The sequence below is a fragment of the Magallana gigas genome, chromosome 5 (assembly GCF_963853765.1).
Source record: "Magallana gigas chromosome 5, xbMagGiga1.1, whole genome shotgun sequence".
Taxonomy (NCBI): Eukaryota; Metazoa; Mollusca; class Bivalvia; order Ostreida; family Ostreidae; genus Magallana; species Magallana gigas.
The window spans coordinates 40,226,945-40,245,255 of NC_088857.1; the positions used below are offsets into that span (position 1 = coordinate 40,226,945).

An 18,311-nucleotide genomic window follows, 5' to 3' on the forward strand; every position below is an offset into this window, starting at 1 on the left:
AGTAAAATTTGTGTTATTAAGGAAATTTTTAACCATTAAACTAAAGTACATCGAACCTTTTTTTTTCATTTGTTCAGAAATTTTTAACCATTTACTAAAGTACACTGGGTTTTTTTCACCATTATTTGCTGAAAATTTCTGATGTTATCCCGCAAATATTTTTAGTATTCGAGTGGTAATGAGAGTGGAGATAATGGAAAGACTTTATAGATTAACTACGTTCATTTTATAGGCATCAAGATTTAAACTTCTTTATGGTTAAAACAATATTTTTTTTAAAATGTTAACTACATTAAATAGTATGATAGTACATTCATCTGATGAAGTTTATTTACGCTTTTAGGCAAATTTACTTGGTTTTACCTTTTCTTTGCGATGTTTACATGTACATGTATCTTATTGATATTGGATAAACATATAGACAAAGGGATATTTTTTGAAAAAAAAACAATAGTTGCTCTGTTAATGGAGAAATAAAAGTGATGATATTGTTGAATGTCCTATACTCCTATACATGTTCTCCTTGAGTCGTTTACTACATACAAGCACCACAGTAAACTTCTTGCACACTACAATAACAAAATGGCTGTATTTAGTGTCACATCTCATTAAACCTCCACGATTATAATCAGTATGTGAAAAAAAAATGGCAAAGGCAATTATTCTGGAAAAAATGAAAGAAAGTAGAGTATAATTTTGAATAAATCTATGTGAATATTTACTACCATTTGCTCCTTTCTGACGATGCGACAAAATGTCATCCATCTCTGTAACACAGTATTACATATTTAATATTACGTGTGTCAATTAAAAAATTCTCTTTAAAAATGCGTCTGTATGGAAAATGTGTCCATCTGAAAAATGCTTCTATCTATGAAATGTGCGTCTTCTGTATTCTGTATTCTAGAAGTCAGCTACATGTATTTTGAAAAATGGACACAAAGTGAAATGGTCCTGGTTCTTCCTCTTCTCCCCTGAACAATTTAGGATCCGTTTATAGATAAATCACTCCTGTTGTAATCAAAAGATTATAAAACAACACTTTTCACGATGGCAAATTGTGTTAACCCGAGAAAACACATTTGAGTGCAGTTCATTAGAATATCGACTATCATTTTCTTGGGAATATAAGATTTTTATCACATTAGAGCAAAGTCTTTGACACTGTGTGTGGTATTTGTATTTTTTTTAATATCATTTTTTTTAATCATAGAGCCAGTATATTGAATGTTATTTGGGGGGTTTTTTGTGTTTTTTTTTGTTCTTGTAGCACAATGTAACAAACATTTTTTTACAAGATGAAATTACTGCAACGATTTATTTTGAATTTCTCTATAAAGCATCTTGTACCGACATAAAAATACAGAATTGGGGGCCTTCATCTATGCAGGAAGGTTATAGCTGATTGGTTCTGGCAAGATTTCAGATTACATACTACATCAACTATTGCATGATTTGAAAATTTATATGGGTATTTAGAAAAACTATTTAAGTTTCGTGCAAGTACATAGACAAAAAAAAAATTAAATGTATTTATGCTCATCTGTGTACTTACGTGTAGAAATTCGTCATTGCACAAACTGATGACGTAGTGCACATATTTTCCTTTCTACACGTACACGTACGCGTACACGTTGGTTTGCTAAACCTCTCTAATATCAGAATAAAAAGCTTACGGAGGGTTGCTTTAAGGGTAAACTGTGGTAAATGAATATGAGGGTGGACACAGTTACATGTGTAGGTAAGGTAATAAAAGTAAATTAAGGTAAAGTACAGTAAAACAGACGGGGTCATACAGAAATATCATACTGAAACTGTATCCTGATGATGTGGTCTCAAGTTTAAGTCCCATTATTGAGAAATAAAAGCGTTTGAGATGTTTTAAATTATTATAGCAACGTGACAGAAGTGAGATGCAAGTAGTACTTTTAAAGTTTTGCTTTTGTGTTAAAACACACCTTAAAGTCAATGTTTAGTGTTAATGTGGTTAATGGTATAGCTTATCGTGACAGTGACAGTCAGAAGGTTATAGAATCATATTAAATGTTTCACCAAACATGATTAATTCGGATAAACTATGAATCATTGCATTTCTATGTCTTAGAAAGAAAGTCAATAACGATTTACGATGTTTGGATACAGAAAGCCCTGCATTTTAGAAAGTGAAAGACGTTCTATCAATCAGTGATTGTCCTCGCGATGTTTCACTTCTCATTGAGATTATTTCACCCTTCTCCAAACATTGCCGGTAAAAAGGTTTCAAAAATAGACATTGCTTTTCCAGACATACCGTCAGACTTTTTGTTTAGGCATGCAGATATGAAATTATTACGATAAAAAATGGAAAAGTATAGCAAAACCAAACGCATCACTTTCATTAAAATACATAAAAATGCATGTCGATATTTGAATAAATTGTTCATATATTTTGACGACATATACTCTTGTGCAATGTGGCAATAAAGAAATGGGCTTTATTAGGGACTTCGTATATAAAACCTGAAAAGAAAAGGAATCTGATTATTCCAGGATAGGCGTCAGATCAAATTCTTAACAAGTTTTAATATCAAACCTTGTTTTAGAGGTATAAAAGAGATAGATATTCGTCACAAAGACAGTAAAAGTATACTTGTATGTTGTGATGGTAGATAAAGGCGTAGACAATGCCTACACTAATCAAAGCTATATCCTGAACCTTGTCCTTGACAAGTTTAAAACAATAGAGGTCATAAGTCTCAGCCTATTGATCAATGCAGTTAATTTTCATTATGAAATCTACATGTCAGAAAGATTGTATTACATTATACCTCGCCTTCGTGAGGGACGTACCAAGGTTTCCACTCTTTGAAAGGATTTGAACACGCTATTTAAGGGCCTTGTTACTTTGACTTGTTATCGTTGAACGCTAGAAATTACACGCCATTCATTCTTGAAGAGAATGAAATTATCCATTTCAAAAAACCGCAGTTAATAATTATATTATATTATTCGTAGTCTCGCAAATAATGAAGGAATTTGGTTCGCTAACTTGCGTTTTGTGTCAAGCAATCCAATTTATCAGTGACAATTTTCAAGAATCGATATTATGCTTTTTGACTTAAATGTCGTTATATGTTAGGCGAATTCAGTGTGAAACACTTTTATAAGCACCGATGCAATTAATGAAAAATCAATGTTTATTTGAACAATAAGACATTAATACACGCTGGACATGTCCACAAAAATGAGAGAAAGGAATCAATACAACTGTATCACAATTTTACTCTTTAACTTCCATATACAATACAAGGTCCTGATAATGATTTACCGAATTAACAATTAATCTACTTTACCAAGTCCGAGCGACTTGTCAATAAATGTATTCATTTCAAGCGACGGACCGGACTTTACAATTAAGGATATATGTAAACGTTAACGACGTCATCACAACGCTTTCGTCTTACCCACTCTTTGCTGTGTTGAAACAAGAACCTGATTGACACTGTGCGCGAAGCACCTTGCGCGACGTCATGATAAATCATCCAGCATCCAATCAATTGCGATCTCCCGCTATTTATTGAAAACCAAAAGGTTGGTTAAAGCAGTTGTTTGGCCTTTTGGATCTTTGGACAACGTAATTCAATGTAAGTATTTTTTTGTTTTGTTTGTTAAGATAATGTATACTTCCAATTTACCTCGCTGTACTGATTTGGTTTGTGTAAATACATGTATACTAAGTTTAAATCGTTTAGAGTAAAGAAGGGAAGTTTTCCTCAGGATAAACACATATTCCTGGAGAAATGCCTTTAGACTTATAGTTAGTGGTTAAATAAATAGCATAACTACATCTATAAAAAAAATATATGTCATAAGTAAGCAAATGTAAACTTAACAAATTCTTCAAATTTTCAATGCAAGACAAAGCCTTATTCGTTTTCTTATATGCAATTTAAAGTCTTATTTGCCAAAGCCATAGAAAGATATCATAATTATTTTTGTATCAAAGACCATGCTTACTGGTATATTCAATTGGAAAAAAGGTAAAGTTAAAATAAAACGATATTAATTGAGAATATCATATTGTATATCATATCAGCATATGTAATTGATGAAAAAAAATTAATTCCATTCACCATCCTTCGAAAGTTAACTGTCGATAGCTCAGTTGGGAAAATGTAGTCAAAATACAGGAGGAAATCGGTTTTCAGCAATTAGTGATACCGATTATGGTGCATTTGCATGTGAAAACTACAAAGCCCAAAAACTTTGTATGATGATATTCAAAGTGCTTAGAGGTTGGATTAGCGAACCAAAATCTTATAATCTATTGAATTACTCTGTCGATAGTCGCAACAAAAAAGTCTTTTTCAGATTAGGTTTTTGAGATATACGTGTATAAAACGTTATAATTGTTAAGATAAACCTACGCTTTTATTCAAAAGATGCGATCACAAAGACTATCGCTATTTACAATGGGTAGAAAAGACCGTTTAACAACGTGAAAAACCACATTTATGTAAATGGAAAACTGATATGCTGGTAATATCGTTCTGCCATGACAGTTGCCTTTCATAATTAAGAACGACGTACAGCAGGCCATCTTTTTCTGAAATCTCTATTATTCAGACCATGTTTGCTTTGGAGTTTTTCCGTAGCATCCTCGGAGCCACATAATTGAATTTCTTTACCATTTCTATCAAATTGAACATTTTGATGTGGAATTGCATACTTATCATCTCTATCATATCTATCGTAGTCGTAATAATGAAGGGAGATATGGACCGAGGAATTGAATAATAAATTTAGATATCCCGTGAACATCCCTTCTATCTTACTTGGTTATGCCGAGAGCAAGGTTAATTATTTTCGTCCAGGACATGCACTATGCATACTTTCAAATGCAATTGTGATATAAAAAATTCAATACTAAATTGGCCAAAGCAATGAAGTATTTTCTGAATGTATAAAAACGATGTAGAGGATCTTAATTAGAAGTTTTGACTTGTAAGGAAACAAACCAAAAGGAATAAAAACAAAACCCCGCTGATCTGGTATTATCTAGATGGATTAAATGTAGACTTAGATTTGTCATACATGTATATATCTGTGAAACGATTTTCTTTTAAAGATTTTATAAACACTACCAAAGTGATGACTATATCAATTTTTAATCTTAAATGTTATATTTTTTTCTTCTTTATCGTTTTTGTCAATCCGATTTTTTCATACTTTTTTATCATCACTTCTGTCTTTTGGATAATGTGTTTCAACGTCATCTTTTATTATGATGATAGCGTGTTGTTGTTTTTTTGGTTAGTGTCTCTTTGTTGTTATACTCAGCATAACGACCAATTTGTGACTCACATGCCTTTATGTAGGTTTTATACTTTTTTCCATATATTGTAGATCGTTTATGAACTTTGCTTGACTCTTACTTTTTATATCAAACACCAGGAATTAGGGAAGCTTTTATAAAGAGTACTCAATAGACATAGAGTGGCGGTCCAAATCCTAGGGCTTAAATCAAAGAAAATGCTTTCACTATTGAATGTAAAAAATAATCTGGTTTTGACAAGGTTTTGATTTTCTGAGAGATTTTTTTTTTACATCTAAATAGACGAATAGTTAGACGAATAAAAGAAAAAAAACATTTCGGGCGATATTTTATCGTAAGCTGTTATTGGGTCCTTGACATCGCGTTAATTCAATTGAATGGTTTTAATGAGAAATATTCACGAAAGAATAGAAAATATACGTGTAAGAATGGATAATTCACTTTTTCATGTCATTATTATAGTTTCACATCATAATACTCGAGAACTTTACGTTTTATAATTCAACCAATGAATATGAGAAAGAAATAATTGTTTATTATAAACTATAGGGTCTTTTGAAATTTAATACGTAAAATAATTATCTTAACTAAAAAATATATACATTTACAATAAAGTACGTTAAGTGCCATATATCAAGTAACAATTTTAGCGGAAATATTATATAATTCAAAAGTAAAGTTTTCTATAGAAAAAATATTGTATTTTTCGACAGCAAAAAATCGAGAGGAGACATCAAGTCAAATTACGTCAACGTCATTTCCCATCATACATCATTGCTGCACTTCTTTGGCACACTAAACTCTCTTTAAAATACAGTGACGTATCAAATTATCATTAATATCTACGCTCAATATTTGAAAGCTCAAATGATAAAAAAGAGCTTGCAAATTAATTGATGAAGGACGCTCTCTAGAGTTAGCTATAATGATGTAACAATTATCTGCCTTCTTTTATCATGTGTGGGCGACATATACTTCTTTTGTCCGTTATCAGATAAACGGAAATGGATCACATGTTATTAATTTGATTACCCGAGCTTTGTTCTTTTTATTGCAATTAGCTTTTGTATGATAATTTTTATTATGGTTTTGAGAGAAAAATTCAACAAAGGGACGAAAACCCTGACATTTATGATGTTAAAAAACTTCTACCATGCGTTGTTTTGTTCTATCGACACACACTCTCGGTTTAATGCTGTTTTCTCCAAAACTTTTGTTATATTATTCGAAACATGTTTTTTAAAAACTTTGATGCTTATTCTGGAAACCTTAAGCCGCCATACTCGTGTTTCTTACGAAGGATTTTAATGTCATAGATGTCATAGAACTCTAAGGAAAAAATAATAGATATATTGTTTTGAACGGACTTTGTTCCCCTTAACCAAAATATAACAATCGGTTTTATTTGGTCATTTTATGTAAAACCTCCCTTTTTAAAGGGGCATGGGCACGATTTTGGTCAAAAATTATTTTTCTGATTTGAATGTTTAAAATCCTCAGTGAGGCATTTTTAATAGGCAACCAAAATTTAATTGACATTTGTTGAGTTATAAGCGAGTTGTTGAAGTGAAAATTCCAGTTTTAGACCTCAAATAAATGTGTTAATCGTTAGTAATTTTTTATTTATGTCTAAAATGAATAAAAAGATAGACAAATCAGCTTGAAACAGATTTTTTACTGGTATATTGAACCTATGGAAACATAAACAGGGCACGAGCCTTGTTTACATGACGAAGAATTGTGAGCCCTGTATCTTGCTTAAAACTCGTCGACTGGCATCCAAATTTCATTTGATCATTAGAAATGCATTCCTAAAGCATTGTAAATAATAAAAACAGAAAAATAAAATTTGACCAAAATCGTGACCATGCCCCTTTAAGTACAGTTTCATATATTTTTGATTGGTAAAAATTACTTCTTATCGGATCGAATAGTGAGGTTTTATTGCAAATAGACAAAGTATGGCATTAACCGTACCAATATTTAGACTGCAATCAAGCGCTTCCATGAACCGGACGTAGTCGTCAGTCGTTCGCGGGTCACCAGAGAGAATGGACCGGAATATATCACCGATAATTAATTTTGATGCCCTGCTATTTCACGATTTGTCACGGATAAACACTTCTAGGTATTTAGTCTCTAGGATTATAAAGCAGTGTCTCTTGTTTCGAAATAAATATGGGAATCAGATGAACATTGATTACTGGAACAGGATTGTTTACCCGAAAGTCGAAGCGCAATGTGAAATTAGATCCAAAACAAATTTCATATAGAAGACGTGGACATCCCTCCTGTTGGTCTTCATATCGATTTTACTCTTTGATGGGAGATATTGGTTCAAAGAAACCTACCAGGACCTCATGAGAATTCGTTTGAATTATCTTGAGATTTTTATGCCTGAAGATCAAAATCATGGAACTTAAGGATTATTCCCGTCTATCACTCTGTCTATCTTTTCGAGTTTCTTTAATTTCTATTGACACAGACTACTATTTTACTGTAGCTTGTGACTCTTATTTGATTAGCTCTTCACATTTCACAAGCATATTTAACGGATACAATTCCAATGACTATGCATTTATCTATAAGGATAACTATCAAAATTCAGATCATTTTTTATACTCAATGAGTATTTTCTACTATATTTTTAGAGAACCAATAAGCAATTATTTTTTGTTTTGTAAAACATATAATGAAGGTATTTTTCTATTATACCTTATTCTATAATTTTGTTATTTATTCTTGGAAACTATTTTTGACATCGAACGATATATAGATTTAGCAATATTAACAACAATGAAAAGCGCGGGCTGCCGACATGTTTTTATCCCCCTCTTCCGTCTATGTAATTATATGGTCGTTACAACTGTATTTTTAAGTCCCTTTACTAACATTATATCAATAAGAAGGACTCAAAGAGATGTTTATAAATATAAACAGTGGAATAATGTTTTGGTTGTTTATACAGGCAATGAATACAAGGTGCTTTTGACTTTTTTAAGTACGCATTATGACTATAAAAAGGTCTATTCTTAGAGTTAAAAATTAAAAATATCAAAAGGACAAAACGATCATTGCATAAAAATGGCATTAACATCCGATGTGGTAATTTTTTGCTACAATACCAACAATCTGAAACCACAACAAATTTTGTGAAGAAATTAAAATCTACGAGTTCGTATATTTAATATTCTTTTATTTTATATATATATATATATATATATATATATATATATATATATATATATATATATATATATATATATATATATATATATATATATATATATATATATAAAATTTGATATTCTTATAGCTTATATTCGTTACCACGTTATGAGCATGAGTGTTTAATTCTTTAACAAATGGGTACACTTCTTTCGTATAAAAGATCTTTGATTTAAAGCTGCCTTTCAATGAAACGTGTCGAAAGAATAAGTATGTCAAAAACAAAGTACGAATTTTAGAGGTAGTTTGAGTTTACTAGTTATTTATTAGCACTTCGTAACTTTGGAATGTTGACGGATTTTCATTTCGCACTCTATAGTCTGGAACAGTTGACCCGATAAAGAACTTTCTCCGCACCGAATCCTTACAAAACGGAGCACATTGAAGAGCTCTTCTTAATCTGTTGACGAGCTTTTTAATACAGATCGATTCGACTCCTACTGTAAGAACGAATAGGAAACAGTATACTCCTCCTTACCGCATACAAAGCATATAAGTGACTTACTGAAATTTTGGCAATTTAAAGATATAAACTCGAGCTCGCTCTAGCATCCCTCAATGCTGTTTTCTTTGTTTGCTGCACGATAAAAGTCATATGTCATTATAAAGAAAATAGGATGGGTGGATAAAGGCGTGTAAAGTGCCCATACACTGTCGGACAAGCTACTGAAAAATTGAAATATCAATAAGATCTATACTTTTTTTAGAAACTCAATCAAAACAATATATATTTAACATATAATTGATTTTTTACATTTAAATATGTTCAATACTTGTTATATGTTGACTCAAACAGGTGTATACGTATCAGAACCTGCAAAAAGTGTCATTTTGTAGAACTTCAAGGCATTTTCTTTCATTTAGTGGGTCTGTGCTCCATTTTTTTTTTCCATAGTTAAATAAGGTCTAATGGAAAACAACCCGATTTCAAACAACAAAAACGTGGAGAGATGACCCACTAAACATTAAAAATATCATTTTGAATCCCAACTATTGGACTTTTTTGATAAAATAATACAAGTCTGTAAATTCGTGGCCAAAGTCACATATAGTATTTAAACAGCCTACTTTGTTGTGTCTGAAATGGCTCAGTGGTTAGAGCACATGACATAAACTAACTTAATAATTCTAAGGGGTTTTTGTTACGGGTTAGATACCACCAAAATCTAAGGTAATATTTTTTTCTTATTGTTTGTTAAATATAATAAAAACTGAATATAGATAGAAAATGTGCTTTTGTAAACTTGTATTGTAATAAATTTGAATCGATTTAATTGGGGAAAATAAATTCAAAATTGAATTTCACGACAAAATCGAATGGGCATTTGCGCTATCTAATCCCCCCCACCATCTTCTTTTCGTACAGCGTTAGATTATACCCATCGCAATGAGCACTTCGTCACTAATCGAGATATTTAAGCATCGCGGAGTTATATCGACTTTTGTTTTCCCTCAGACTGAAATGTCACATTTTCATTGGATTAAACATGGCACGTGATTGCCTCATATATCTCTATGTAGGTTCTGTGAGGATTAATATTAGGCAATATGGCCGTCATTGGCCGCGGCCTCCCCTACTCATCTCGATATTTCATATTATTTAACACAGAAATCGTGTTCAGTAAGTCATTAAAATATTTAGAGTAGTGGCCCTTTGGAATTATTTTTAAATTAGAGTAGTTGCCCTTTTAATATTGACGTCACATTGTTGTGTCTGGAGCAGAACAAAATGGCAGCGTCTAAATTTGCTCAAATCTCTGCAGAGGTTTAAATTTGAATAGCAACAAAACATTGTAAGTAATATGGGTGAAGCAAAGATTTTTTAAGTGTATTTGAAAGGTGGTATTGATAATTTTAGAGAGTTTAAATGAGTTTAATTGGACGAGATGTAAGGCATCTTGTACATTGCTTTACGTAGATCACCGGTATTTGTGAATGAATATGTCGCTTGATAGTCCTCGGGAAAACAAAACACTTATAAGGTTAGTTACTGACTCACTACGGAAATATATTGGGTTGATCAATCTCATAGACGGCTCGGCTTCGCCTCGCCATCTATGAGATGGATCAACCCAATATATTTCCGTAGTGAGTCAGTAACTAACCTAATAAGTAATAATAGTTTAATGTGTCTGAATCAAAGAATATTTTTTTGAATTATAATATTTCATATGGGTAAAAATAAACCTATATACATGTATAAGCAAATACTTTGCTTTGATGTTCTAAATATTGCCATAAATAGGATAAATTATCAATGAATCGAATCCGCATTTCTCTGTATATACAACGTGCATAAAAGTAATTACTTTGATGGTGGTGGTCTATTGAAATAAAATAACGCCAGCATTTCCAATCGGGTTCAATGTATTCAATTTCCTGGCATAAAATCGGAGATTGTGTTATAGACGATATTCCTTCCAGGAACTTTATGACTTGCTTTGAAAAAAAGAATGAAGCTCGTTTGATTCTTTAAGAATTTCCATGACGGAGTTTTTCAACCTTAATTAATATAGAATTAGACGGATAGCCTTAAAATGTATAGCTGATCGCCGCAATACAGTTCTACGATGAAACGCGTTGATGCGATTTTAATTGAGAAGAGAATATGGCTCATCTCTGATGGAATTCGATATCTGAACCGGAATACATAAAAAACTGAAACTTTTATCATAAACTGTCTGAGATTCGATATTTGTTTGGACTCTACCGTACATCATGTAATAAACTTAGTACACTTTCTGAGAGAACAAACTGTTGTGTTTATCTATTTCAACACCAACCCCCCTCCCCCCTCCCCCCTCTCTCTCTCTCTCTCTCTCTCTCTCTCTCTCTCTCTCTCTCTCTCTCTCTCTCTCATCCTTAAATAAAATAAAATTCAAAATGTTCGTGTAGCTTACAGGTGGTTGGCAAACAGCTTAAAGTATACGCGTAGTATTCCTTTTAACCGAGATGATTTTCGCTAACAAGATACATGCACACTTCCTTTGTACATTAAAGTATATGGAGTTCATTTATCTTAGTGGTTTCAGGCGTGTGATTCAATGCAATCATAAGAACAAGCGTAATAATTCTCAGCAGACATAATCTGAGTTTTAGAGGATCTTCATCTTCAACGTTAAACCACATCAATAATGGATGCGTTCAAAAGTTCGTTGATCGTGTATAGATCTATATAACTGTACATTGTTAACATTTGATCTGAAGTACAATAATAACTCGAACAATCCTAACTATAGTATAACAGTTACAATTACTTCCCACAATGAATTATGGATAAGATAATTATCAGCTGTTGAGAATGAAATAAGATAAATTGTCCAGTATAATTATTTCAAGTATATGTATGTTAATGACGTCAGGTTTGGAAAGGGGTAAATGAATACCTAGAGATAGTGTTTCTTACTATTAATAGGTCACGCTATGAAAAGTTCCTGCTGGTGTAATTAAAGTTTTATCTTACGATTGGTGGGTGTCTTTTCCTATTAAGATATGGCTCTATAAAATTTTATGCAATACAAGAAGATATGCTTTATATGTGTTATACATGTACATATACATACGTGAAATTACGCGAAATTTTACTATTCTTATAAGCTCCTCTAAGTTTGGCTTCCGACTTAACAGGCAAACAAACCAACGGTATATAATATTATGTATATCTTCCAAATGTACGTTTTCCAATAACAATTTTAAAAATCATGTACATGTATATTAATTCTATTTTTCTTTATTTAAAGATAAATGTATGATGATTTTCCACATACTTCTGTCAATTGTATTTAAGCAATGTACATGAATACATGTATTCATGTAGTTTAAACTGCATCCACCAGTACTAACTGGTAATACTTACTGAAGGAACGTTGTCTCACGAGATTATGGCAAAACTTTTAATTCTGTAAGAAAAATGATAAGTTATATTTTCTATTTTTCAGATAAAATGGAGACAAAAACGTTACTTATCTGGGTTTTTGCAGCATTCCTGGCCTTCATTGAAGTATCCACAGCTTCCAAAGAATCAAAACTAAGTGAGTACAAAAGAATTTAAATTTAAAGAAACGATATTACACGTATTACATTACAAAGTCCTGCAACATTCTAGACGTTTGATTTTAACGGCACATGTAATCAGCTAACATTGGGTACATGCATTAAAAATGTTAGAAATTATAAACAGGGATATCAATCGCAGTTTCTCGGACCTTTCCGGTAGAGCCCTTTCCGAACTCTGCCGGAAGGCCCGAGAAGTTGCGATTGCAGGGATATGCGACATGCATTCCCATTTACAGACAAGGTAATCTACATGTATAGGTGTCTGTGACATATCTATCAAAAGATCAAAATGTCTGAATTCATAAATTCGTCGACGAAGAAGCTTATAAAATGTCTGCATATTTCAGATCATGAAGAATCGGAAGTGAAGTCATTAAAAAGGCGGTCGAATCCAATGGATGACGTCACAGACACGTATGATTTTTCGGACGAAGATTTAAATGAACTTATGAAAAGAGGTTCACTTTTCCGGTTTGGAAAACGGGGAGCATTGTTCCGATTCGGCAAAAGAAGCGAAGAAGATAAGCGTGGATCTCTTTTCAGGTTTGGGAAACGTATGGACGGTTATTATGTATCACCATATGCAAGTAGTGAAAATTTTCCGGAAAAAGATGATAAAAGAGGAAGCCTTTTCCGGTTTGGAAAGCGATCCTCGTTGTTCCGATTTGGAAGAAGTGTCGATAATGAAAAACCCCATACGCCATTTCGTTTTGGACGTGAGGAGGAAGATGAAATATAAGGAAGATGTTGAAGTAGTTGACTTGTAACTTACAACATACGTTAGAATGCAACTTTTCCATCAACCTTCTGATTTGTTCACATTAAAATTGTAAGATTTTGTCATCTCATGCAGCGGAACAATGTCATTTTGACAATACAAGTGTTACTACCTTTAAACAATAGTTTGAAATTGATTTTTTTTTTAATATATTGTATTCTGTATATGTTTATTAGGATCTAGTTGTAACAGAGGAGTAATATAAATATTAAAATTTCTGCCGAGAGTGAAATAAGTAAATTTTACTTTCAAGTATTATCAGTGACTTTCAAATGAATCAAATTCACTTAATGAGTATGACGTGTTAATGGAATTAAATTAGTTTCACATAAAATCAAAAATGGCTTTAGAATCTTTCTACCTTTTTATTATTATTATTATAAAACGATCTTAACACTTTGTAACATTTAACAAAGAAAACATAAGATAGTTAAAATTTTGAGTCAAAGTAACAACTGATTTTATACTATAGAAAAAATGTAGTTACAATTTATGCCAGATCAAACGAAAAAAATCAGATTTATTAGAGTGTGTAACTGTTACATTAATATGTTAACATTGGGGGCAAGGTCGACCTCAGATTTTGCTTTGTCTTATGGCCTTTCAGATTTTAGTGTTAAAACATTATTGCGTGTATGTTCAAGTAACTTTATGGATTTCCTACACTCTTGGAGCTGTGGAAATCCACCATTCATACTGATATCACGGCGTAATCCCTTCGGATATGAAATATTGGTTATACGTTAATTACCTATGAGACTTTTCCAAATGAACTGATGCGGCATTAAAACTTTCAAAAGCATGCATTAGGATCAAAGTCCCACAAGTCAAAACAAAATGGGGAAATGTCAAGACACTAATAAACGAAGTATTGGATCTTTCTATCATAAGGCTTTTTCTTATGAATTGTTCCAGAAATATAGCTTAAACTTTTTGGACTTTCTTGGAATGCTTACTCTGCTTTTTAGGAAGAAAACTGCAGTTTATGGTATTGGATTTTTGGAGTGGAATCCGTAGCCTTTAACCATGTGTATGCGTTTGAGGTTTGCATACTCGGATGGGATTTTTTTTGGTTTATACTGAACAGATCTTTAAAAAAAAACCACGGATTTTTATGCAACAGTATGTCGCAAATAATAATCCTTGCATCACATTTACTTAAACAAATAGATAGTTTTGAATTCGTTTGGGTTCCGGGAATATTCATTAATTCATTGAAAAGGATGAAAACATCCCAGCATTTCTCCTTTGAAACGCTCTCTGTATCCTTAAGCTTTTATCTTAGGTTGAAGAAGGCGGCTTAAAAAAAGTCAAAATGTCTACGGAAATTATGAATTGCAAACAACATGAGAGTACATAGGTGATGATATAGTTGAAAAACTTTGCGAGATGTTCCGAAAATTTCCAAATTAAATGAAAAAAAAATATTAATCCTATTATATTGAAATATTTTATGTTCATGTAAACAGATATAACGTATCATTAAGTGAATCTTATAAGAGAAATAGTTTCCCTTGCATCACTTCCAAATGAACTTCATCGATATGTACCTGTGCGTGTATATTTCCGAGTAAAAATCTCCAAAAAATGGACGGTTGCAAGGGACAGACAACAGTTACCGTTTCCGTCTGGGTTTTTTAAATTCTTTTTTTTTTTGACTATTTCTCGTAAAGCTACATTGAGAGCACGAAATACACGGACCATGCACGGACTGACCTCTCAGGCCTTAGGATCATGAAGCATTTGTAGACTAAATTGCAATCTTTTATAAAATTATAATATGTCATAAAATTACCCTTAAACTTTGTAACTATGAACATAATATAGAGACACTTTTCAATAGCATTTCATTTTTTCGATGTTGTCAGTAGTTGAAGTAATCATGGTAATCATCGCATAAATGGAAAATTTGGCTGTTCCATCTTTGTGACGTGCTGATAAACAATAACGATAACTCACTCCCTTGATATGAATAATTAAAAAAAAAATAGATGACTTAATTAAAATGCTTATCAACAGTGTTTCGTGCGGGTCATGAATTTGAACTTTTTAAAGCTGGCTAAATATTATTTGCAATACTAGTTCATACTCACATGATACATTAAACAAAACATTTTATTTTTTTTAAATTTAAAATAATAAGCAAAATGTGTTTACAAAATGAGTAAAACAGAGAAGAATTCCTTATTTAAATATAAATGGCGAACCAAAAGGCAATCTGGAAACGAAACCAAGCTAATCAAATTATTACTAACCCACAGGATTCGAGTTCGAACATAGCAGGAACTTTTGTATATACGAATATTAATAAATCAATAGTTGATATTTTCCCCAAAATTGACATCTTTTTCTATCATTTTCGAGTCCAACATAGGTTAGAATTCCAGAAGTTTACAGAAGTTTAGGCTAGCACAAGCAAAACTTTTCCTACATGTGTGGAGGAACTTACTATGGTACACGATTCAAATCCGATCAATTTAAAAAAAAAAATAATTCGAAGATGTAGGATAGGTGCACACGATGGTGAAATATTTGTTTCTAGGTGGGCAAGCGAACCTTTTCCAGCGTAATGCAACAGTGTTAAGGGCATAGGAAATAAATTATCACATATGTTAGATAACGCAACAGTCAATTCAAAATTTTATATGAATCACTTTTTCACCTTTTGTCAGATCCTATATCACATTCCCAAACATTTTTGAACTTTTGAACTGTTATATGCATTCGAAATACATCGGATCCATTCTGCTAAGATGGAAACGATATCAATATTGTTACGAGATGGGAAAGGATTGACCAATTTTCTATATTTGCATTAAAAAAAAAATTTAATCAATTAAAAATTGATATCAATTTGGTCAAAAAAACAGTCAACATGCAATACTAGTAATGCGATTGATATTGACTTACATAATACCAACTGTTCTACAAAATGCCCAAGATAGAATTCTAATTCCCGTTAAATTGAAATCTGAGAAATGATTATCGCATAAATTTCCAACTTAATAGTTAGTAATTAAACTCAAAACTAATTCCTTTGTCCGTGTTAATGAAGAATCAATCTTGCAGTATTGTTACTATAAATCACACAGTTATAAAACCGTCGTACAAATAAAGGGCGACAAAAGTGACGTTAAATCGTTAACATGCACTTTTATTTAATTAGTTTAATGGGCATCGCCAAATTTAATATCAATTTAATATTATTTTTTAGAATGTTTAGTACGTCTTTCATGACACATTATATTATATGATATTGAACGCCTTTAATTAAAGTGCGTATAGATTAGACTTTAATATATAAAATTTCAATATCCATTTTGTTTCAACATCGTTAAGGATGGCAGTTAGATAGCTTATTTGTATAGACCACTTGGCATGAAATAATGCATGTGCATTAATAAATTGGTTAAATACACAGCAGTCCAATGAGTTTCAAATTGTAAGATAACATTTATTAAATATTAAAAACATCGTTTTGTTTAAAGTGTGTGTGTGTAAGGGGGGGGGGGTCAAAACTACCCAAACAATTCTTTACAAAAAGGGGAGGAAAGGGGTTCAATTTTGTAATTCTCAGTGTTTACTACTAAATGCAATTTACATGTACATTTCTCAAAGTCTTAAAAGCATTTATGTTAATTTATACTTTTCGACTGTCATTTGTCCAGAAAGATTCATCTGCTAAATCGAAAAAGCGCGTTGGGAAAAACCAGCATACCATCGTGCTTACAGAACTGATACAATAACATTGCTTCATTTATCGTCGCACAACACGCCTTGACGCTACATATGTAACAATGAAATCGAGTAAGCGATACGTCGCGTTGTTAGAAGTTGTGTTAGCGCGATGGCGTATTCTGTGAAGTTGTGTCAGCAAAACTGCGTGTTGTATGTTGAGACTTTTATTAAACGCACCATCGAGCAATGACCGCACCAGGAAACTACAGACTGAAGCTTGAAGCACTGATATTCCCAGAATTTTGTGGTAACTTTTGAACAAGTGTTGATGACTGCTGACTACAAATAAAAATACCACCGTATTGTGTTAAGTACTCTAAACTTGTGATTGGTTGTTGGTTGCATAAGTTCCCTTTAGAACCATTTTAACAAGGCCCGGGACTTTCAGTAGGCAGTAACAATCTATTTCTTGCGTCAAAACAAGTTATAAATGTCACTGGATTCAAGCGAAATATACACCGATTGCGTAGCCTAAGCTCAAAAGCCAGACAGATTTTGTTGATTTCAAAGAGCCATTGCTGAGTGGCCAGCAATGAAATAGATAGGCATACGTCACATTGCTGTTTGACACAACTACCCAAAGTCCAAGCTCTTTTTAAAATGGTTCTAATAATACCAATAGTCGGCAAAATGTTTTTAGATGCGACCTTTCATTTGTCCGTACAGCACTCGGCCGTACAATGAAGGATTGGTAGTGACTGATACACGGAACCTTGCTTTAATTCGCCTCATCCATAATACATCCCCCCGATATCAGTGTCTTTCATTTGGCCCCACTTGACATAAGACTCTCTCTCTCTCTCTCTCTCTCTCTCTCTCTCTCTCTCTCTCTCTCACACACACACACACACACACACACACACACACACACACACACACACACAACGATAATAATAATATTATCGACAATAATGGCAACATTTAACCCTTGAAACGTCATTTAAATATTTAGTTTTTACTATCTGCACTTACATGTACATTTTTAGTATCAAAATTTTTAAAGTTTTTTCCACGTTATTTTAGTAAGCAACGTTGTATCAAGGAAAATTGTAATTCAAGATTCAAGAATCCAAGAATAGGTCAAGCTGAATGTGGAAAAAAATAAGCCCTGTACATGATATGCAAAGTACAGACCTTTGCATTGTACATTTGCATAAAGTTTATTGGTCCAGTTGTTTATACATGATTGATAAACTA

At 32.3% G+C, this 18,311-nt stretch overlaps 1 protein-coding gene across 1 annotated transcript; it reads left to right on the forward strand.

Annotated features, from left to right (window-relative positions):
- Positions 1–3,489: 3,489 nt before the first annotated feature.
- LOC117692167 (antho-RFamide neuropeptides-like) lies at positions 3,490–13,594 on the forward strand. The gene is made up of 3 exons (XM_066085332.1): positions 3,490–3,623; positions 12,481–12,573; positions 12,946–13,594. The coding sequence occupies exons 2-3, from the start codon at positions 12,486–12,488 to the stop codon at positions 13,335–13,337; spliced, it is 480 nt and encodes a 159-aa protein (XP_065941404.1). The 5' UTR covers positions 3,490–3,623; positions 12,481–12,485; the 3' UTR covers positions 13,338–13,594.
- The last annotated feature ends 4,717 nt before the right edge of the window (positions 13,595–18,311 follow it).